General features: G+C 41.3%; 1 protein-coding gene across 1 annotated transcript; it reads left to right on the plus strand.

The window, feature by feature from the left end:
* The first annotated feature begins 1421 nt into the window (after nucleotides 1-1421).
* On the plus strand, nucleotides 1422-15323 carry LOC113161889 (bromodomain-containing protein 4-like). Its single transcript, XM_026359703.1, is given in 23 exon segments — nucleotides 1422-1496; nucleotides 5735-5806; nucleotides 6982-7222; nucleotides 7306-7398; nucleotides 7819-7956; nucleotides 8121-8253; nucleotides 8428-8747; nucleotides 8855-9223; nucleotides 9472-9600; nucleotides 9984-10205; nucleotides 10379-10584; nucleotides 10664-10764; nucleotides 10866-11117; nucleotides 11347-11439; nucleotides 11562-11939; nucleotides 12510-13121; nucleotides 13582-13599; nucleotides 13602-13681; nucleotides 13857-13977; nucleotides 14279-14412; nucleotides 14558-14742; nucleotides 14925-15168; nucleotides 15250-15323. Coding segments are annotated over 21 exon segments (4026 nt in total). The 5' UTR covers nucleotides 1422-1496; nucleotides 5735-5806; nucleotides 6982-7093; the 3' UTR covers nucleotides 15319-15323.
* The last annotated feature ends 8508 nt before the right edge of the window (nucleotides 15324-23831 follow it).

The following is a 23831-nucleotide window of genomic DNA, read 5'->3' on the forward strand; positions in this document are numbered from 1 at the left end:
TGAGATTCGTAAGATACCACAACAGTTCAATGCCAAATGTAGACAACACCTTAGAGTTTGACTGGTCAGCTTGTTAAAAGTCGAAACACCAAAGCTTTCATAATATCTGAGCTTGCAGTTGATAGTAATCGTATTTTTACATTCGAGGTGAAAGTTTCTGAGTTAAGTTGCTTTTTAGATGCAATGCAACTCATTAATTTGACAGCTTATGATTTGGGAAACTTTGTCGTACTTCATGATCAGCTAATTTTCCCTCTATGCTTTCTTTATGACAAGTTCATATTGACTTCATGCTTCTTTGGATTTAACAGTATCTCACCACAAGGCTGTCTATTAATTCAAAACATTGATAATGGGATTTAATTGTTGAATGAAGGTTTGACTATAAAAAATATACACTGCCCGTGCACAAAATGTCACCACCTGGATCTAACCAAGCAAACAGGAAAGAGCCTCCCATACTGCTTGGATTTTTTAGCTGGCGACAACTTATTTAATCCTAACTGATGCAGTGAGTAGCTTCTCATTTCTTAAACAACCATGTCTGAAGACACATCCTGTGGTTGTGGAAAAGAGTGATGGGAGCATCAGGGGAAGAAGAGACTCGGGAGAAGTGATGCACCATCATGCCTAGTGTCTACTGTACAAGCCTGTGGTGGCAGTGCTATGATTTGGGGTTGGGTTCAGGTTCAGCAACGTTATGTGACTAAAGAATGAGGTCATCTGACTACCTGAATATACTGAATGACCAGGTTATTCCATTAATGGAGTTTTTTCTTTCCTGATAGGTCGGACATATTCCAATTCAAATTGGATTCAAATTGGACTGACGGACGGTAAGGGGGTCTGTTATAAAACAAACAATAATAAACAACAATAAAACAAACTGTGTGACTTTTGGTCACTGATTCTACATTAGGTTTTAGTTTTTTTACTTATTATTTTTAACTAACCAACAACAAGCATACATTTCCATCCTTATGATAATATGTAAAAAGCATTTGACAAGTGTCACATTTTGCCGTTCTTGTAGTGAAACCCTGTAAACAAAAGCCAACATAAAACATGCAAAACGACTAAACACAGACATATAACTACCACAAAGAGAAGCAAAGTCGCAAAAATTATGCACAAGATAACAAAGAACCAGTGCAAGTGCAAAACATGTGTCAGACGCTCCCATTGAAATGGCAAAATAAAAACATGCGCAATGACTGCTGTCGATTTGCTCATTAATTTCCTTACGACATTCGTATTTAAGAATGTGTATCAAAGACATCATTAGTGTAATAAACACCGACCTGTAATGGCTGAAATGATTACACACTATTGCATGATGTGACCCGGGGGGGAGGGGGCGGAGTCCGGGGCGACACTTCGACTGACAAGCGTTCGGCCCGCCCCCGTGCGTCTGACGTCATCGACGTCAAACGGGACTGTTTGTTCTGGATTTGGGGCGAGGAAGGTCTGAGAGCGCTGACAACCGACCGAACAAGGTGAGAAACGGCATTTTGTGCCTTTTTATAGACAACACAGTTATATCAAACCAAAGCGCACAACTCCAGGGATCCACTAAAATGTCTACAGCGGGCATCGGTGACGTATTTCGCGCGCTGTCAGTGTGCTCCTCGGTAAGCGGAGCATGAGCTGTCTTCGCAGGCCTTGCACCGGTTCGAGCACACGAGCTAAATGAATTTCTGTCTTCCATGTTAGCGCCATTTGGTGTAAACGTGCATATTCTGTGTTGTGCCTTTCTCCCTATAATGCTCGTGTTGAGGTTGTTTTCGTGGCACTGGACACTCCGTGCTGTCAGTGTGCATGTTAGCTGCAGGTCGGTATCATGCTAGCTAGTTAGCTGCTAGGCTGTTTGTTTGTAGCCCCGTAGGCCGTATTCGTGACATAAGTTACGTCCTCCCGACGGCGTAGTTTACGCTCGATGGCGCAGAAGCGCACTCGAAGTACGGCGTACGTCATTTCGAGAATAGCACTCCTGTCCAAGTGGTATTCTGAAAGTCCGCTTGCGTGCGGAGCTGTCACTTTTTCACGGGGGACATGGCGATGCACATCATGAAAGGTTAGCAAGTCGAAGGTGTCGATTTTAGAATAAATTGCGTGTTTGTGTGTGTGTGTGTGTTTATTGTTGGTGATCAGTAAAGTAATTCATGTCTCTCAGGTTCGTTGGGTTCTTTGCTTTCCTGGATAGTGTCACCAGGAATATGCGTAATGCGAAATAGTAACGTTAGCAAAATGGCTGATACAATTTGCGGAATGTTTATTTAAAATATCAGTTTCTTAGTCGCTTTCACTTTCTTGATGTCAGCCGATTAGTTTAATGGACACTATACATTATGTGAGTGCAATTACACACTGGCTTTAAGTAGACTATGAGAATATGGCTGAATTTATCTCAAGCACCAGCCACAGTCTGTTGGTCAGGCAGAAATGACATTATTCTATGTTGATACTAACCTAGATGGTTTTCAGTTTTAAAATGGCAACGTAATAAGAACAGGTAAGAGATATACTTTAGATTCTGGTTGTCTAGATTAATGTGTGGAAACCTGTGACAGCCACAGTGTATTTACAGTGTTGGTTTTATTTGTGAAAGAGCCCTGCTCCTAACATCATACAGCTGAAAAGCTTTCAACATGTAAGAGAGTGAAAATGAGGCTTTGTTTTTCAGTATATGCAAACATTTAATATACCGTAGTTATTAAACTTGTTTAAGCTTGGATAAAATAATACTTTTTTATATGAACATTTAGGTTTATGGTGAAGAAATTCAGCAGTAGTCAAGGAACTAAATGTCAGCCAACACTCAACTGAAGAAGTGGTTGTTAGTTGTAGCAGATTGTCTCAGAGAGAAATCCCAAAACAAGATTGGTGTGTGATTACAGGTTATCTAGAAACTGTCACTGGGTATGCATCCAAATTTTACTATTTACATTTTTGACATATATTTTGGACAAATGAGAAAAAACTATAAAGTGGAATCAAATTATTTATGTTCATGAGGAAACGTGCAGCCAAAAAAAAAAAACAATAAAGCAATTATCACAGTACTGAGAATCATGATCGTCCTTAAACCACTCATTGTACTGCCAGTTCCCTGGGAAATACAAAGTATAGCTATGGAAATACTTTACATGGTTCTGTAATGTGTGTGTGTATAGTTCTCTTTGTGCGTAACTTTGAAGAATGTCTTGGAAGATACAGATAATGATGTTTGATAGTCTTTTGATTGCACAGCACATTAATAGTTGTATAAAATAGGTGTTGAAATGTCAAACAGGAAATAAGTTGAAGAGTATATACATTTTAGACGTCTTTATTAAGGTGTCAGTTCTGTGCTAGTAGGTGGTCATGAGCTGAGCTGAAGGACAGGTTATCTGGACAGTTTCAGTTTGATGTTGTAAGAGAAAGAGCAGGTTTGAATGAATTGGCCAGAAAATGTTTTGCAGGTGACATAACATTTTCAACATTATAGCTGCTTTCAGACATAAACTGGAACCCTGAATGTATCTAGTCTACCTTGGTTCTAGATACTTGGTTGAACTACATGTGAGAACACAAATGTCCAAGACAGACAGCTCAGAGATTACCTGAACTTTATCCTGAGAGTCCAAAGTACAAAGTCCAGATAATGTTAGAATGTGATCTCTGTGATGTCATGTCATGCCTCCTGCACATTGTACATCAGTTCTCCCGCTCCTCACTGAAATCACACAGCATTTCTCCAACTCTGACAATTTATATGGAAACATCTTATGTGAGAAAACACAGCACTTGTTTGTGCCATTCGTTTGAATTGAATTGAAAGGGCTATCTCTACCAAACAGGCATATGAAGATAATTATAGTAAAACACGATGATCACAGTATTGTTAAAATGAGCAAAAAATTTTTATATAAATATAAAACCGTCCTTCCTAGAGCAGTGAAATCAATCTCCCCACCTTTACTTCATACACACACCTCCCCTCCTGAACACATACTTGAAGTCGCCTATGGCCAACTACATCTCTATTGCTGCTACTCATTGTAAATATTATTTGCACAATTTTTTTTTACAGTATTATTGTTTATTTCTGTTTTTATGTGTGTTTTTAATTCCCTTTGACAAGAGCTACTAATGTCATTATGTGTTTGCATAATGACAATAAAGAATTCTTATTTTATCTCTTATACACAATCCTTCTCTAGCGTTGCATTTGAGTACATTAATATTAATCGGTCTTTAAAAGAAAGTAAAAGGAGTTTTTACAACCAACCTGATGACTGCAAACCTTTTAATTAAAAAAATATATTCGTTGAGTGACAATACTGCTTGTGTCAGGTACATAACACATACAGAAGCAGGACAAATAAGCATTTTACAGGGATTAGTAACCCTTTTATTTAGAAATACTTGAAAGATTTCAAATATTTTCATATTTTAACTCATTTAAATTCAGCATTTGTGTCTCGTTTACCGTTATTAAATAGTTTTGTCTGGAAAAAATGACATATTGGTATTCTATATCCACCATCGGTCTCCCTATTCTCTATAGATTGAAAAACCCATACTGCTCGGTCACTTCTCTAAGTAACTGTAGTGGTTGGTGTTCACAAAGATGAGTTGTAAAATCTTGTAAAATTTGAAGTGCTGCCCCTTTTTGCAATGCTTTCCATTCCTTCAGTATTCCTATAACAACCAAAATATGACTACACTGCTACAGACTTTTTAAGAGTCAGCTGAAAAATCTTAAGATCGCTGTTTCCACTGATGCCAAATAAAACCATGCTGCACCTGTGTCTAGGAAACTTACTAACTTTGGTTGATGCTGGGCAGTATTTAACCCTTCAGCTAGGTAGTTTATCGAAGCATGGTATCGACCTAAGCTTTAATGACAAAAATTTGAAACAGTAATACTAACCATCTGGAATTTCTACTGTGGTTTGCTGCCAGTAGCCATTTAAGCTCAAGTGACAACAAAACCACAAGTGTGCGTCACAGATTTCACTGGTGTGAACAGATGCACATTGGTGGATTTATCACTGGACAGGATGGCATTAATAGACTGCAAGAAACTAAGGGCAGTCAGCTGCAGGAGTCCCAGCAGTCTTTTTCTTTTTGCCCAGTTTTAAAATCCAATGTTGAGAACCAAATGAATTAATAGACTTAAAAAAACAAAAATTGAACTAGCTGTAAAATTGAGTAAATAAATGAAATGAAAAATGTACTTCACAATATCTTGTTCCTTGTGTATTTAATCATCAGCCTCATCAGTTTGGAGTTGGCATTGTGTCTATGACTAAATGGAAACTTCTGCCTCCATCAGTTGGTTCCAGTGTTTATAGCAGATGTTACACCAAGAATGACACAAAAACTTGTTTAAATCAGATGTAATTGGCCAGTGATACAATAAAACTGGACTGATGCTTCATCAGATGTTTGGATCCAAGCGATGAACATACAGTGCAGAGCTCATGAATAGAGAATAACAGTTTTCAAACACTTCATCTCCCAAGTAAATCCTCAATGTCACAGGATGACAAATTGTTATTGTATGGAGGTATTATACTGGTAAATCGTGGATGATGTTATATAACCCAGTCCTACCCAGTAGAATATTTTAGTGTTAGCTGGAAATATCCCATGAGCAATAAAAGGTCTGTCATTGTGCCTTCTTTAAGTGTTTTGAGGTTTCCTTCCCCCTATTTTTGTCACTGACAAACCTCTTGTGTTCTTTCAGGAAATCGCTGCATCACCAACTGAGATATGATCACACAATTTGATTAGACCACAGCTGCACAGCAACAAACATGTAAGTCCAAACATGTAAGAGTTGCTCTTCTTGATAATGGAAATGTTGACCTCACAAGTGACAAATTTTGTCCTTTCTGTCCTGTTCTTAACAGATTCAAATGTAAAAATGTTGTAATTTGTAGAAAAGGTTATTATTATCACCATACATGTGCTCACACCATATGAGGTCAAAATAAAAGCCCACTTAGACACTAATTACATTATCAGACCCAATACCTTATTATAATTCAATATATGGCAATGCCATATATATAAAATAAATAACCAAACCCCCATATGCATAAAATCTATGTGAAAAGTTATTTTTTTTGGAGTGAGATCTGAATTTGTATAAATTATAACACCGACATCTAGTGGTCGAGGGTTTAAATGTAATACAAACATGCAAAAATGGACATTTTACATTTCAATACAAACTGTGAAATCAAAATCAATACAGCGTTATTGAGAGTCAGTGCAGTATCTGTCAAACCATATTCCTTATTTCAATTTTAAAGACAATATCTGAGTGTTGCTTAAGTTATGATTATTGTATTTATTTGTGAATAACCATAAAAAAACATTGTATGTTCAGTGCAAGGGAATGTCAACTAATATAGCTCATTATTACATGGCTGTCAGAAATGCAAATGATGTGATGGTGTGAGTTTCTTCTCACACCATCACCACCAATAAAATATAATGGATAACAATATAGTATACTATACATACTATACTTTTCACCTCAGAACGGAACAGTTTGAACAGAAATTGTGACCTTGACTGTACAGTCTGTTGACAGCACAAGTACGAGAAAGCTGCACAGGAAACAGCAACAGACATCCCTAATGCTTTAAATCCATTACTTAAGCATTGGGAGTTCTTGTAATGACAGACATGCTGTATGTCAGCATATTATTAAAGTGCCTGAGCTACACACATTATAATGATCCATCTCGCTAGCAAAAAAGCACACACTTTTATCAAAAGACATGATCAGGAATTGACACAGAAAAGTCCAACCTAGCCTACATACAGTAAGTCTGTTACTTTAGTCAGACAGCATGTTGAAAGTGACCGGATTGAAGGTGTGAAAACGATGCTGACTGGGAAAGTTGAGTCAGAGTTGGTTTCACTAACGAGTGCAGTAGAGATAGCAGCAGCAACAGTTTCTTTTGTTGATCCTCCTTCCAGAGAGTCGAGTAAGGAGTGTAATGGCCTGAGGGGGATCCCCCCGGTCCCACCTGCTCTTGCCAGGTCCAATCTGCCTAAACTGTCTGCACAGCCACTGCAACCCACCTCTGCAATGGGAGACGGACTGGAGGCTGGCAGCAGCCAGAACCCACCTTCTGCACCACCGCCCCTTCCCTTCAACCCTCCGCCCCCTGAAACATGGAACCCCTCCAGACCCAAACGACAGACAAACCAGCTGCAGGTACAGACCTTTCTTTTTGTTTGCTTTAAACTTCCTTTCACTATTTTCTATATGGATGAATATGGGTTTTTCTCTATTTTCAGTACCTGCTAAAAGTGGTGTTGAAAACATTATGGAAGCACCACTTTGCATGGCCCTTTCAAGCTCCTGTGGATGCTATCAAGCTCAATCTGCCTGTAAGTTGTTTGTGTGTGTGTTTGTGTTTGCATGCCTTTGAATAAATAAATATTCTAAAGCACACTGGCATTGTGACAGTCACTACACAATGGTGCAGGTGGACAAACTGCCCAGTATTGACCTATGAAATAAACAGTTTCTTTCTTGAGTTCATTATAGATTTATCTGCCACACATTTTCTTAGTTGTGTAATAGTTTTGTCTAAATCATTAGAAGACAATGAAATGCAGCCCTCCAAGGACATGGCTCCCCAGACCATTACTGACCCACCACCAAACCGGCCATGCTTGATGATATTGGTTTACCTATTTATGTAGTGCACTGAGGCAGCAGTGTGTTTTAGACTGAAAAAAAGAGGCAGGTTTTTCCCCAAAAGTATCTAATCTCATACTTCCTACCTGCTCTCTGTTTCTCTCAAGGACTACTATAAAATCATCAAGACTCCTATGGACATGGGCACGATAAAAAAACGCCTGGAGAACAACTACTACTGGAATGCCCAGGAGTGTATCCAAGACTTTAATACAATGTTCACAAACTGCTACATCTACAACAAGGTCAGCCACTGACCACAAAAGTCCTTGTCACATGTGACTGCCATGAACTTGTAGGTGTAGTGATAAAGATATTGTCCTACTCATTATTTCGTTACTTAATTAGAAAGGGAAGGCCTGTGCACACAGGGCTTATTCTTTCTAAACATGTGTATGTGTTTATTTAGTCTGGGGATGATATAGTCCTCATGGCGGAGGCTTTGGAAAAGCTCTTTCTCCAGAAGATCACAGAAATGCCACAGGAGGAAACGGAGATCCCTGTGCTAACCAAGGGACGCCGTGGTGGCAGGCGCGACTCAGGTATTTACTTACAATGTTAGTCTGTTAAAAAAGTAATTACTGTAAGTTTTCATTGCTTCGTGTATGTTTTTCTTTACCATCACTAAACGTGATAATGGATCCATCAGCTGTAAAATAAAAGTGCATTTATCCTTTCTTTTTTCTGTCCTTTTATATGTACATTCTGCCTTCTAGCTCTGATAACAAAGTCAGACTCGGGCCAAGACTCATCCTCCCCCTCCACTACCCCACATACACGAGGGTTCTCATCCCCATCAACTACCCCACAGACTCGTACTGCACCTGCCCCTCCTGCTCATCCCCTAAGTCAGCCCCAGCCTCCCCCACGTGTGCCTCCTACACCCACCTCCCATGCACCCCATTTGGGATCCCCATACCCTCTCTCAACTCCAGATGTCCTGACCCAAGGCATGACCTCTGTTCCCCTTCCAACCCCAACACACCAAGGTCTCCATCCTGCCCCAATGCTGCAGAGCTCCCCTGCTCTCATCAAGGTAAGGAAATGGAAGTACAAGGAAGAATAGTAAACTGCCATTTTTACAATACACAAGCAGATTATCATTATATATTTTTAACTTCTTATGTCTGATGCTCCCAACAGCAAAGAAAAAGCCAGAAGAGGAAAGCAGATACCACCACACCCACAGCCAACGACCAGCTCAGTGAGTCATCTCCTGTCTCTGCCGAGGCTCTGCCACGGCGAGAGAATCGCCCATTAAAGCAACCCAAAAGAGATGCGTCACAGCCGGACTCTCAGCATCACCTGGGAGGCAGCTTGGAGACGGAAGGGATGGCAACGCCGAAACGCCAGGAGCAGTTGCGTTCCTGTGCACGCCTTGTCAAAGAGATGCTGTCCAAGAAACACGTAGCATACGCCTGGCCTTTTTACAAGCCTGTTGATGCAAAAGCTCTTGGCCTCCATGACTACCATGACATCATTAAGCACCCCATGGATCTCAGCACCATCAAGGTTAGTTAGTGTTTTCATGTGGGTTTTTATAGTTTATAGTGGTGGTCTCCAATACCTGGGCAACCATATAGATGCCTAAATTGGTATGGTAGTTTTCAGATTTCACTACTAAGGTTTGTGGATAGTAGCCATGTGGACATCAGTAGCCAACCTTGCCCTACTAAACCACAGATTTTACTGGGTCTCATTATTAAAGGATGATATAGACAAATGAATCTGGTAATGACAGTCTCTTATGTCTCTTATAGAAAAAGCTGGACACAAGACAGTACAGAGATGCTCAAGAATTTGCAGCAGATATCAGGTTGATGTTCTCCAACTGTTACAAGTACAATCCTCCAGACCATGATGTGGTTTCCATGGCACACAAATTGCAGGTATGCAATCCCAAAATATCATCTTTTGATTTTGGTATCCCAAAATCAAAAGATGATAATGCTCACCTGTCCAACAAGGCGTTGAGCTGAAGCTATGGGGGCATGTATAGATCTTCATTCATTTAGCAGTCATACAATAACAAATGTCAGAGCAACACATTTCAGTTAGCAGCTTCTTCACACTACAGGCTCATTACATGGATCTACTACATGTGCATTTTTAAAGCATTCTCCAAATGCATCATGTAATTTTTTCATTAAGTACAAGTTCAGTAGTATTGTTTAGTCAGCAGATACTGAGCCATGTTAAAACCGTCTGTATAGATGCAGTGTTTCACCTGTCTCATAATAATAATCTATCTTTGTGTTGTCTCTTCTAACAGGATGTGTTTGAGATGCGTTTTGCCAAAATGCCTGATGACCCAGAGGAGCTCACCCCTGTTCCCACTCCCTCACTGCCCTCCCACCCTTCTCCCTCCACTCGACAAGCTCCGCCTCCTTCTGTTGTGTCCGAAGACGAGAGTTCCAGTTTATCCGAATCAGAGTCCTCGGGAGGAGACTCAGAACAAGAAAGAAAACAGCGACTGGCTGAGTTACAGGAACAGGTTAGAGGATGAAAAATGAAGGGGGAGGGAGGCTTATGAGACACAGCTGGTGGGTGGGCTATGCAGAACAGCTTTACTGAACACGGGTAATTGCTAAAACACAGAGAAATCACTGCACAAGCCAACGTCTTTTCATCTCTTAAAACCTCAACTTGTGTGTTTGTGTCTTCCAGCTTAAAGCTGTTCATGAGCAGCTGGCCGCGCTCTCTCAGCCACAAGCAAGCAAGCCCAAGAAAAAGGAGAAGAAGAAGGAAAAGCACAAGAAGAAGATGGGAGCAGAGGAACCTATCGATGCCCCTCCCCCTGCAATGCTTCAAACTTCCAAGAAAATTAAGAGCAAGGAGCCGATCATTGCAAAGAAAGAGAGGAAAAGGCCTGGGTGGGTTTTACAGATGAGAATAACGGATGTTATTATATATGTGTTATCTGGAGCTAATTAAAATATTTGTTCATCATAGTAAGAAAGAAGGAGTTAAAAACAGCCGCCCAGCTGTGCCCCCTCCGCCTGGACCAACCCCTCTCGTGCCCTCGGCCTCTCTTGAAGCAGAGGATGACATGGGTATGAAAAAGCGGGATGCTGAGCATGATTTTATTCCTTTAAGTGTTTGTGTCTTTGCCAGTGACAAAGTATCGATCTACTGTTAATGCTTTTCTCCCTAGGCGTAGCTGAGGACACAGACAGATGCAAGCCCATGTCTTATGAGGAGAAGCGTCAACTGAGCCTGGACATTAACAAGTTGCCTGGTGACAAACTGGGCCGTGTTGTGCACATAATCCAAACGCGTGAGCCGTCACTGAAGAACTCCAACCCAGATGAAATCGAGATAGACTTTGAAACGCTGAAACCCTCCACACTGAGAGAGCTGGAGAAATATGTCTCCAGCTGCCTCAGGAAGAAGAAGAAGCTGTCAGGTAGGCCGGTTTATGTTTAAAAAGACGCACAGGTTTGTAATTCTGGTGACTCTCTTGTGTGTATGTTGTAAGTACTTGAGGATCTGGTTTTAGTTACATGCTTTGTAACCTTGAAAAGGTTGTTAGAAGCTACTCAGTAGAAAACCGCTCATTGCATTGAACATCATTTTGTTTACACTGTGTTAATTAGTGCACTGATGTCTGAATGTTTTGGGTGTGTTTGTTGCAGTAGAAAAGCCTCAGGAAATGACAAATGTGACAAAGGTGAAGACAGGATCTTCATCTTCAGGCAGCAGTGACTCCTCTGACAGTGAAGACAATGGTACCAAACACACTCTGCCATGCTTCAACATATCATATTTGAATAACTGGTAGCAGAAATGTAACATACTATCTTTCCTAGTGTAATATTCCTCTCTGGTTCCCCTCATGTTATGCCTACAGGGCAGGTTCCCAAGCAGCAGAAGACCTCAGCTAACAAAGACAACAAGAGACTCCACCATCAGTCCCTCAGTAGCGGAGCTGGCCCAGTCTTGCCACAGGCCCTGCCTCAAGTGGTCCAGTCCAAACCACCGTTTGTCCCCTCTGTCCCAGCCCATGTCCCTGGCCCCGCTCTGGAAGCTTCCCAGCTGTTGACCTCAGGATTTGATCCTCTGGCCCACTTCATGAACCCACACATGACCCAGTCGAACACAGAGTCCAATCCAGCCATTACTACTGCTGGTGCCCCTGTCGCCTCTTGCCTCCTCAACACAAACCCACCCATTAGCCAGACTCTCACTGACACACACCCTTTCCTAAACCAACATCCACTCATGCCAGGTGCGTACACTTCAGTAACACTTGCTATTGATTAATTTAGTATTCACATGGTAAAATACTTGAAATGCAATAATGTTTTATTGTCCTGCAGTGTGTTCATTAGTTTCTGGTTAATATAATAATTGTTTAGTCCAATATACTACATAACATTGTGAAATGTTATTCTCAGTCCCAAGGTCCTGAAAAGATATTAAAAAAATACATTTCTTTAAAAGGCAAGAGCCCATTACTGTGAGATACATTTTTGTTAACATTGAAGTTTTTAGTATGGACATTGAACATTTTTAAAGAAGTTTGCTGAACAGTTTGGGGAATGTGAAATGGAGTAGCCATTTAGTGTCATTGACATAAACATAGAGGCCCAATCTCATTAAACCTTTGTCACCCTAATACCTGACCATCAGCTTTGTTTGTTTACTTGTAGGAGGTCTCTTAGATAGAGCGGTTAAATATTACCCATCAGATTATCTTAGTTAATATTGTTTCAATATTATATATTTTTATATTTTTTATATTTTTGGGGTGTTTTTTCATTTCTTCTCATTATTCGCTTCTCTTCCCTGTTTGCAGCGATTCACAATGCTCTTCCCCAGCAACCATCAAGACTTAGCAACCGTGCAGTACCGTTTCCTCCCAAACCTCCACAGCCTCCCCCATCTTCACTTCCCTCCCTGCCTCCATCCTCCTCACCCCAGCTTCAGCCCTCGCTGCCCCTCAACCTCCCCCAGCCTGTCCCACGCCCTCGTGTCCCCTCACCCACGTCCCATGGTATCTTGGGTACCCTCTCGGCACAACCTCCCCAGGCGCTGCTGGAGGACGATGAGGAGCCAACGCCCACCAGTTCTGAAACCCCACCCCTTACTCAGGTCCACACCTTCCTGCAGTCGCTGCAGCCTCGACCCACCATGCAGACACAGCCGCTGCATGCGCACATGCATTCGCCGGTGCAGAGCGCCTCTCAGCTGATGCCATCAATGCTCATGCAGACTACTACAACATCCACCCCCCCTATTACGCAGAGACATAGCTCAAGCCATGCGCACATGCAGCATCCGTTCCCACATATGCACACGTCAACGTCACAGCAGCAAAAGGGAGTGGCCCTGCAGCAGAAGGTACAGCAGATGCAGCAACATCAACAGCATCCATCACCACAAAGTAAAACAGAGCCTTTCTCAACAGGTAAGATAGTATTTATAGACAGTGATTACCAAAGCCAGTGGTCCTAAAATAAAAACACTAGGTCACATGGTCAAGGACCAAAAAAGAAAGATTCATAATTCTGTTAAATTTTCTGACTTTAGTTTTGTGTGTGTGTGTGTGTGTGTGTGTGTGTGTGTGTGTGTGTGTGTGTGTGTATAATACCTCATGTTTTCACTTTTTTGAGGGCTATAGAAATGTAAGAATTTACAAATTTGTAGAACAGCAAAAATATCATCTTGTGCCAATACTTTAATTATTAAACCACACGTGCTCTTCGTTATCCATACATGTGGCCACCTTGGGGTGCTAATTAGCTTGCAAATTCAAGTACAACTTGAAAAACACAGCTGAAGAAGAGTGCTCTTTTTGGGATACTTGCTACTTAGACAGTGGCTTACATAACGGAGGTAATTCCAAATTTTATCTCCTGTTTATCTAGGCTGCCTGCAGGATAGTCCTCTCCTCTGATGATGAATTCTCCTCAGATCCCTCAATTCCACACAGTGGGACAGCAGTCACCCTCCCAGACCAAGAAACATGTGAGTGATCGACTTCTAACCTTAGCCTTGTACCTTGTAAGTCACTTTGGATTAAAGTGTTTGCCGAATGAATGTAAATGTAAAACAACAAAATTTAGCCATGTTGAAAATGTTTTGGTTTTGATCGTTGAAAATAGTTATTTTTATGTCAATGTATGGTTTTGTCTTTCTTTAGGAGCAGAGGTCCAACTTGGTGGCAGTCAAAGAGGAGAAGCCTTCCCAGTCGCCAGTTCTGCCCCCGTCACCTTTTAGCCCTGTCATGCGTCAGGACACACACAAACCAGACAGCAAACACAGTAAGTTCAAGAGCTCCTTATGTTTGAAGATCTACATTACCAAACATCATAGTTAAAGCTAAAGATGGAAACGTTTACATTTAAGTGGTGATTGTAAAGTAATTTTTTTAGCTTTTTTTTATATTTATTTGTGCACAATAAATACATCTCACTAATGTTATCTTTATTTTACTTGATCGTCACATTGATATTACAAACCAAAAGTCTTCCTCCTCTTTCCTCTGTACCTGCAAAATGTTCTGAGGTTCTGTTCAGTAGTTTTAGGTGCATATTTATAGCTGTTTACCATTTGTGTCTACAGGATTAGATCCGAAGCCACTGGATGGCTCTCACACTGGTTCCCGACTCCCAGACTCCCCAGCCCCACCCATCTTGCAGCAAGACAGCAAAATCAAGCAAGAACCCAAAACTCCTATCGCCTCTAAGAAAACACAGGTGTGTATGAGTGTTTGAGATGAGTAAGTAATGTCATAAGTCTCTTTAAAGTAGACGCTCCACCTGCTCTGATTTCTTTCCCTCCAGTTAACCTTTTATCTCTTTCTACCTTCACCTTCCTGGTCTTTTTCTTCTCTTCTCCCAGGATGTGAAGTTAAGGATTATGGGCTCTTGGGCTAGCCTGGCTCAGAGGTCCCACTCTACGCCAGCATCCTCCGTGCGTTCTTCCAGCGACAGCTTTGAACAGTTCAGAAGGGCAGCAAGGGAGAAAGAGGAGAGAGAGAGGCAGCTGAAGGCTGAACAGGCGAGAAGAGAGCAAGAAAAATTACGGTAGGCAGGCGGAAGATGGAAGTGTCTACCACGAAAATATATACAGTGTCTTCCACACAGACACTGTTTTCGTTTTTAAATCTGTCCAACAGAACAACGGCATCTGTGATCCACATGTGGAAATCTTCGACTACAGCTGATGCACAGCTAACACTGTTTTGTTTTTTATGTATATTTTATAGCCGTGATGACGACGACACCATGGAACAAGCTCGTCGAGCACAAGAAGATGCCCGCCGTCGCCAGGAGCAACAGTCACCACTTGCTCCCACACCTCCAGCTTCTACCCCACCCACGCACTCCCCACAGGCTCCACCCCCACAACCACCAGCCCCACCCCCAGCCTCTTCAGCTGCACAGAATGCTCTCGACCAGCAGAGGGAGATGGCACGCCGCCGCGAGCAGGAGAGGCGCAGGAGAGAGGCGGTATGTGCAAAGAGTATTCAAAAAAAGAAGCACAGGTTTATTTCAGCTACAACACTTATCGTTCCTTCTTCCCCTCTGCAGATGGCAGACACCATTGACATCAACTTCCAGAGCGACCTGATGGCCATTTTTGAAGAGAACCTGTTTTGAGAGGGGAAAAAAAAGAGGATGATGGGAGACGAGAGACACACATAAACAATTTACAAATTGCTTATAATGCTCTGACACACATGGTTGCTGCTCACACAAATGCACACAAGCACCCACATACACACAAACTTAATATTAGGTGTCCTTTTCTCTCAGTAGTTGAAACAGCTGGCTTGTGTCATGTGAACGAGAGCAGGGGGGAAGTGAAATTGAAAAAGTAACCCTCTTTTCCTCCAGCTCCAGATACGTTTTGGTGTCTGGCTTTGTGTTTATGGTTGTTGTCTTCCTGCTCTCCAGGGGCAACAGGTTGAAAATGAACACTGAAGTGATCAGATGGTCGGCTCCCTGAAGGAAAACACGAAAGGCAGAATGAAGAGGATGGGACATAACTTTATGAAAAAAATTATAATAATGGCGGTGATGAGATTTAATTTAAGAAATTATTGAAAATTCAGAAAACATTATTCTATAAATATGTGACAGGAGAGAAGCAGGTTTATTAGGAACAGGTGAACAAATGACAAGCGGACAGATCACTTTGTTTTTCTTTTTCCTCTATCTCCTCTTCTCTTTATTGTTTTATTTGAACTGCGAGCGGTGAGCCGGTGTGCTCATTTGTCAGGTTCAGCAGTCATCTGAGAGTCGGTTGTTTTCTCAGGACACAATGGGAACGAAACATCCCGGCCACATTCACACACTTTTCTAAGATATCCTTCCTCCCTTCACTTCCTGCTACTTCTCTCTCTCCTGTCACGAATCGAAGAGGTGGAGATCTGAGCGACCCTCAGTGTGTGTACAAAATCAAGAGAAGGCGACAAGGAAGAAACGATGCTTTGTAAAAGTTTCAGTGTGTCCTTTGCCTTAGCGCTCTGGCCTGTAAACTAACAATCAGCACCCTACAAATTATACATATTATATATAACTAAATACGTGAATATATATTATATACGACAAACGTCAAAGAAAAAGAAGGAGAGGGGTTTGGATTGCGGGGAGCAAAGCTCGTCTGTGTTCATCTCTGAGCTCTGGTTTTGATTTTGTAGAATTTACTGTAAAGAAGAAAACTTTTTTATGATTCTATTGAGAGGATTGTTTTGGTCTGTCTTCTCTCTCATACCTTTTCTGTTCTGTTCTGTTTTGTTTGTTTGTTTTCTCTATGCCAAAATCAATCTTTTTGAGTGCTGAAAGTTCATTCACATTATTATTTTTTTTTTTTTACATGTAAAATGCATTTTCTTTTCACTTTATATTAAAGGCTGTTTTTATTGCTATTTAATTTTCCTTTATCCCCTTTTAAATCTGAAATTATGCAGCAGTTTGCTCTGTAATAGTTTGAAGAAGTTGTTCCGAAACCATTGTATGTCACTACTTCACTAGACCTGTCTGTAGTTGTTCACAACCTGCACTTAACTGTTTTCATTACTTATATCTTTTTTTTTTTTCTCTCTCTCGTTACGTCTTCATGTTCATATCTTCGGTCTTTCGTAGCCGTCTCGTCCATCGCTGTCCTCTTCAGTCTCTTTAATAGGCTTTTGTTTGTTGTTTTGTTTTATTTCTGCAACATTTTCATCGTCCACAGTAACCGTTTTGGGATGTCGTGTGCCATTGTGTTTTTTCTGAAAGTGGGAGGTTTTCCAGGTTTCAGTAGATTGGCCCAGAGATCCATGAGTGTTTTCAATTTTGTAATCACTTTTTTTTTAAATGTTTAGCTTTGTTTCTCTTTTCATATTTGATTGTTTTGAGTTTATTTTCTTTTTCTCTCTGCTTTCTTTGATTTAGTTTACCCAGAACAACCTGTTGGTATGTCGGTGAGTGAGGCATTGAGGTCAATAGATTCATCTTGTTCAGATTATGGAGTAAAACATCTTTTTTTAAGAAAAGTATTAAAATAATATTTAAAAACATATTTCATTGCCTATGTTTTTTTTTGCCTCATCATTTTTCACACATCAGAACTATGTTGTTGATACAGCGGGTTCTGATTGGGGAGTTCAGAGATGAGGTCGGATACACTTTTGTTTCTTATTCACAGTCATTTGACTTTAGGGCTAAAACTGTGACACACCGTGTTCTCAGCAACTTTGTGGCAGGAAAGGCCCTTTCCTCTTTCAGCATGACAATACCCCACGTGCACAAAGCAGGTCCATAAAGAAAAGGTTTTCTCAGTTTAGCATTGGCGACCTTGACGAGACGAATCCCTGAGCTCGGCGTCTTTGGGAACTGGAACACAAACCATGCACCGAGCCTTATCTCTCCGCATGAATGCTGAATGAGAGCAAAATCTCTGGATGCAGGTTCCAACATTTAGCAGAAAGGCTTCCTAGAGGACTGGGCGGGGGCTTTATACCGTCTGATTAATGCCTGTGGTTTTTGAATGAGAAGTTCCAACATTCATGAGGATGTGAGGTCCTAGTGTCCACATAGTTTTTTATCTGGTGTCCTTCAGAAACTAATCTACAATTTATAGTAATTTTAAGTTTTTCTCTCTTGTTCTCTTTAACATAAGCAACAACGATAGTGGTTTCATTCCAGACAAAGTCTTATATAGCGTGTGTGAGAGAACTATATAATGAAACAGGAAATAAATACATTACGCAAAAATAGTAGAGGAGACATGGGTCATGACACTTAGAGAGGTTCTTAAACTGTAAGTGGACCAGTGTGCAGGATGTAGCTTTACAGCTGAGAATCAGAGGATGTTGTGGTTGAGACCAGTTTAAACCAGCCACAGGTTGAAAAGAAGCAGAAGCATTTAAACATTGTCAGTCACGTGACTCTTGCTGACCCAAAGTTTAGACACCACTGCATTCTAAGACGAGCAGTGACCCTCAAGTATCGCACGTCTGAAGCCTTGGCGCACACACTGCTAACGATTCTGCACACTGTGTTACTTCCCTGTATCCTAAACTGTCTCCCGTGACCTTGAGCAGCGTGATAATGCACTTTGTACACTGAGTAACCTGCTGCGGTGAGGATATGTTCTGTTCAACTTTTTCTTTTTTAATTTTATTCAGCAAGTAGAAAGCTTTTCCTGTCTGTCGTCTTTGACTTTCAAATGAGGGCCTTTGTGGTTTTGCATAGTATTTAACTTGTTAAAATCACATCCAGGGCGTGACAGAAACCATACGGCATTTCCAAATCCCCTGCTTGGAAAGGAGGCCGGTAAAACTAAATGTGGGGAAGTTGCCAAGCAGGGTTCTGAATTTATCAGGTGCGACGATGAAAAGAAGACCAACATAAAGATAAAGGATTCTGGTGATATACTACATTTACTTCTCCAGATAAGAGTGAAAATACACAGGAGACAGAGAGGGAGAGCACAAAGAAAAAGCCTGGGAGCATGAGTTTGAGGCAAAGCCTGTTGGCCACTACAGCACCTGGAAGTGCGATTTAGCAACGTAGCAGAAAAAAGAAACCAGTAGAATTAGTAATGGTCTGAATGAAGAAGTGAAAAATGTGTCACGACACTGAAAAAGTACAACAATCCCAGCAGAATAGCAGAAAAGGAATGAGAAACTTTAGTTACTGCTGCATGTGGCAACAGATACGAGAGAGTCGGCTCTGTGTGAGTTCTTGAAACGGTCATGTGATCCTCTTATAGAAGCAGAGGAGCACAGCTCTTTGCATTCTTGACCTCCTTCGTTCAGGTCCAGCTTGTTCCGTCACAAATCTGCCTTCATAGGAGAAGTGTACGTTTATGTGTTTCACATCTGATTTTCGTTTGTTTCTATTTTATGAGAGTTAATCAGTGGTGGAAAGTGATAGTGTGCATTTATACAAATAAACTTTTAGTAGGAAGCTGCTCCAAAATGGATGTGGAGAGGTGTTGTTCAAGCCCCCTGTGAGCCAGACTCGTTGAACAGCACTGTCAGCGATCAGTCATGTTAAGCATTTCTGCTTGAGTAGTAGGTTTTTGAGTTTCTTAACAAATAGCTATATTCTAGTTCCTCGTAACATTTTTTTATATCAAGGTTTTTTACGTGACATTTTAAGCATAAGACTTGGTAATGCAAGATGATGCAAGATGCAACACATTGATGAACTGTGAAACCAGAGTTCCAGTATACGGTGACTTTCATTAGACTTTTCAAAAGTTAAACAGTACAAAGATGATTTTTTCTACTTAATTAATTATATCACAGTTTGCCTTGAGACCCTTAAGAGACATTTGCCCCTTTTAAAACCATCTTTACCTTGATCAGCTCCAACAATAAAATGCTTTGTGTCAATAATCGAACTAAGTCAACGTCTTTTGTAGAGAAGGTTCTTTTACTGAAGGTTCTTTTGCAAAATGCACTTTTTACAGCAAAGTACATTTTTCTGATAAGACGTACTCAAGTAGGACTTTGAATGCGGTACTTCTACTTGCAATGCAGAATTCTGAAACTGTAGTTTTCAGTGCTGGATCTGAGACCGACTCCCCTTCGCTCCCCACGCACATCAGAGAGCCTTGGGCACCCATGACCCTGTGGCCAGTTCACCAGATGTCCTTGCTTGGACCACTTACTGACTGACCACTGCATACCAGCAACAGCCCACAAGTCCTGCAGTTTTGGAGATGTGCTTGTGCTTTAATGGATATCATGTTCTACGCAATAGATAGAAAAGACACTGGAGAAAGTGAAAATGAACTGTTTTTCTACATCATTATTTCTTTAACGTGTGAATTGTTGACCATTCAACATTACAGAACATTTCGTAGTATTTTTAGAGCCGTGGTTCCCAACGTTTTTTTGTTTTTGGCCTTTTACAACAAGCTCCAGTTTGTCTGTTTCCAACCTCTCATCACATCTTGCATTATACGGTATCTGCAGTTCAACCTCAGAGGGATCCCCCCTTCTCGAATGCTTTCAGTAAGTATGTTGTAAAAAGCAGTCAGAAAACATTGCCATGTGTAGCAGATGTGAGTTCTTTCCTATCACACTGAAATCCCCTGATGCTTTTTATGAAACCTTGAAAGGTTCCTGAACTTGTGTGTACATTTACAGTAATGTTTTATTTCAGGCGAATACATCATTAACAATCTAATTCAGCACTGACAGATCAGTATATTTGTACTGCTAATACAATAGCTCAAACCTGCATTCACTTGCTGACAAGGAAACGCGCTCTAAAATCAACACTGACATTATCGCCTTTGCTGTAAATAGCTGATAAGGTCATCTAATGAGTAAATATAGCTGATTGACACAGAGCAGCATTAGAAGCCAAGTTTAGTAGTCACGCTCCTTTTAGCTGCGTTTGGGGAAAACGCAGAAGTTCATGAGAGGAAATTCCGTTTTTTTAGCTCCTACATGCTCCAGTATCTTCACCAGCTAGTTGCTGACTTTGTCTGCCTGCAGTTTGGTGATGATGTTTAGTGTTCAGCCGCCTGCTGTGTCTACAAACAACTAAACAGTGATGACACTAAAACCAAAAACATTCTTCTGACTTCTATCACTCCACACAGAGCTCGTCTTTCTTTTGTAATGGAAATAATAACTCCTCCTGAGTTACAGAACCACTTGTATCCAATATATATATATATGAGACCTTTTGTCTCTGCTGCAGCCACTAAAATCCACACATTCACATTTTCATGTGTTACAGCATCTGCTCAGAGTTACTTTTTTTGGGAAGTGTGATGTCATCCTGTAAGAGGAAAATATTTGTGAATTTGTCAGTGGGGATGGGGGGGGGGGGGTGGATGTACAGTACCACATACCAACAACTCACACTGCACATATACAGTACTGCTTCCTCTCCACAGATTGAGTAAGAGCCGCTGCTGCCTTCCCGTTAAGGCAGTAAAAGCAGCTGGGGGTGGGTTTATGGAAATGGGTGATGAGGACAAACACTGGGACATCAAGGCCCCAACAAAATCGATGCCAGATGACAATAAGCAACTCCATATGTGATTTATGCACACACAAACACATACAGTCACAATTTAGACTTGAATGCATTGTGCAAGACCCCATATAATTCTGCTGAAAACACGTTCTGCTGCTCACATGCAACCCGCTCACATGCTCTGGGCCTCGCTGTTTTATGATGCACATGTTGCTTGTGGGAAGCGACCTGGCTGTCATTCAGCTGTTGACTGGGCCTTCCCTATCTGTCTCCGCTGTTTCACCACACTACTTGAAACTGTTTACTCCCTCCTCAGTAAATCACCCTGAAGCACTTCTGCTTTTCCTACATTATTGTCTCGGGGTCCATGCAAGCTTTCCGTTTCTAGCTTGCGCCTTTCCTGCTTTAAAATATAACTTCCTTTCATGTTGTGACTTTTTTAGTAATGGTGACTCTCTTTTGAAAGATTCCTTTGACTTTGTTTTGGCATTGTTGATTCAGAACTTCTTCCCGAACCCTCGGTTTCGCACTGTAAATAGCACGAGGGGCAATATTTAGTCACTATTCACGTTTCAGATGCTGTTGGGAGTTTAGACGCACACTTCACATTTATTAGCTTTCCTGCTGGGAGCTAGATGCCATTCTTATGTCTGCACATTTGACGTCAACGGCCAGTTAGCTTAGATTGGCAAGAACAGGATTGGCAGGCACAATATGTCCCCAACATGCTGCTCTTTTATCCATCTCCAGACCACTTCACACATCCACCACGGAGGTCACTGGAGAACTTTAATATTTTATCTCATCTCATTTATCTCACAAATCTTTTCAAACAAAAATGAAATCATTTGACTTATTGCATGACCGGAGCTACATCTGCAACCTGCAGAAAGAAATTATATTAGGATTGAGAATGAATGGACAGAGTTAATGTAAGATTTCATTTTTTTAAATACTCATGCTTCTCTTTTAAAAGCTGCAGCTTGGACCGTTAGTCACCACTAACTGTGGTCATTTACTACCTCTGTTAAATTTAGCTTCAGATTCATGTTACTCAGCAGTCAGTTATCTACACTGCTTAGATGGAAATAGAAATATTGCTCTTACTGTCTTCTCTGTTTTCACCTGATGAGTCCATTCAGGTTGAGACACAAAGATCACACTGGAGGATTAATCTGAGCTCCCAGTTACTCAACTTTACCCGAACTGAAGAAGCCAGAATGGTAAAAAGTATCAAACGAAGACAAAAAGTCCAGTTGACATGATTCAACTTCCAGATTACTCATGTGTTCTTGTGTGAGAACCTTCACACAGTCACCGTGTGAGGTCACGATGGACACTCTGGTCTGTAGCAAGCTGTGATTCATTGTGTTATAACACCTGTAGATCTTGGTCAGCAGTCAGTTTTTTTCCCGTGCTGCCCCCTGATTTAATATTGTAGCTGATGAGTGTATTTTTGGAGCTTGGCACCCCTTTGCCCCTGTACCTTTACAGCTCCTATTATTGTCTTTCATGCTATTTTCTCCTCCTGCCTCTACTGTCCTGTCCTTAATGCTGTAGTTTCATTTCGCCAGCCTTTCACCTAACCTTATTGACCTATGCATAAGACAAATCCTGCTCTCTTGTCACTGTTTAATGTTCACACATACAAAGAAAACGGCCACAAGATATAATTCATTGTGCAATAATATCAAATTTTAAAACTTAAATGCAATCGTAGGCTGCTCTGGCCTGCTGGTAACCCTGACCTTGTCAGTATTACGCTCTAACATGAAGAATATGTTTGGTCATGGAGAGCATCAAACGGGTGTGGAGGGCACGGAGGGCAGTCAGCATCCTCATCGCCATGGCAGCAGCATACACAGCCCCGGGGCAGCTGTCTGCGGAGGGGGCTGATACAACAAAATGGAAACTATGACAGCTGGAAGACTCGGGTCGGCTCCGCACAGCGACACGCAACCTGCCCAATAAGGAAAGCAGATTGTAAATGTTGAACAAACACGACTGTCACATCTCTCACACACGAACCCGCACGCACTCAAACATTCATGTAAACAGGAAGCAGTATCCACCTTTTCCTCAGTCTGCCTCCTTCATTCTTGCTAAATGTGTGTGTGTGCCATGCAATCTCCTTGTTATTTCCTCCTTATCGTTTCCCACTTCTGTTATTCGCTCATTTCTTTATACAGTCTGACTTCTCAGAGGCCTATTTAGTCATGCAAAGCAGCAGATTCACTGTCTGTCATCCTCTACTAAACAGTGGAACAATAACAAACACATCCAAATGCAGCATGGCTTTAATTTGTTATGTTATTTCTGTCAGCCTCCTCACTGAGGTGCTGGACTGGACAGCCTGTAAATTGAAGATGAATACATTTTATATGATTTGGCAGTGCTTATGTTAATGATAATGCACCTCGACAACAGATCTTAAATAAATAGAAAGTCGTTTCAGTATCTTATGTCATCATATGAAGTCACTGAAATGTTGGCCATAAAGCTCCTTTACTCCCTCAACACAGCCCACAGAAGAATGAAGGTGAACTTTGACAAACGCTAATTTACCAATCACAATAATTTAAATTCTTTCCAGTCAATCACTCCCAACTCCGCTGTCATTGGCTGTTAGGCCTCCTCGTCAGCCAACAGGGGGGCAGCCGGGGCGGATACCGAGCGCTCAG

This window comes from Anabas testudineus, chromosome 1 (genome assembly GCF_900324465.2).
Source record: "Anabas testudineus chromosome 1, fAnaTes1.2, whole genome shotgun sequence".
NCBI classification, from domain to species: domain Eukaryota; kingdom Metazoa; phylum Chordata; class Actinopteri; order Anabantiformes; family Anabantidae; genus Anabas; species Anabas testudineus.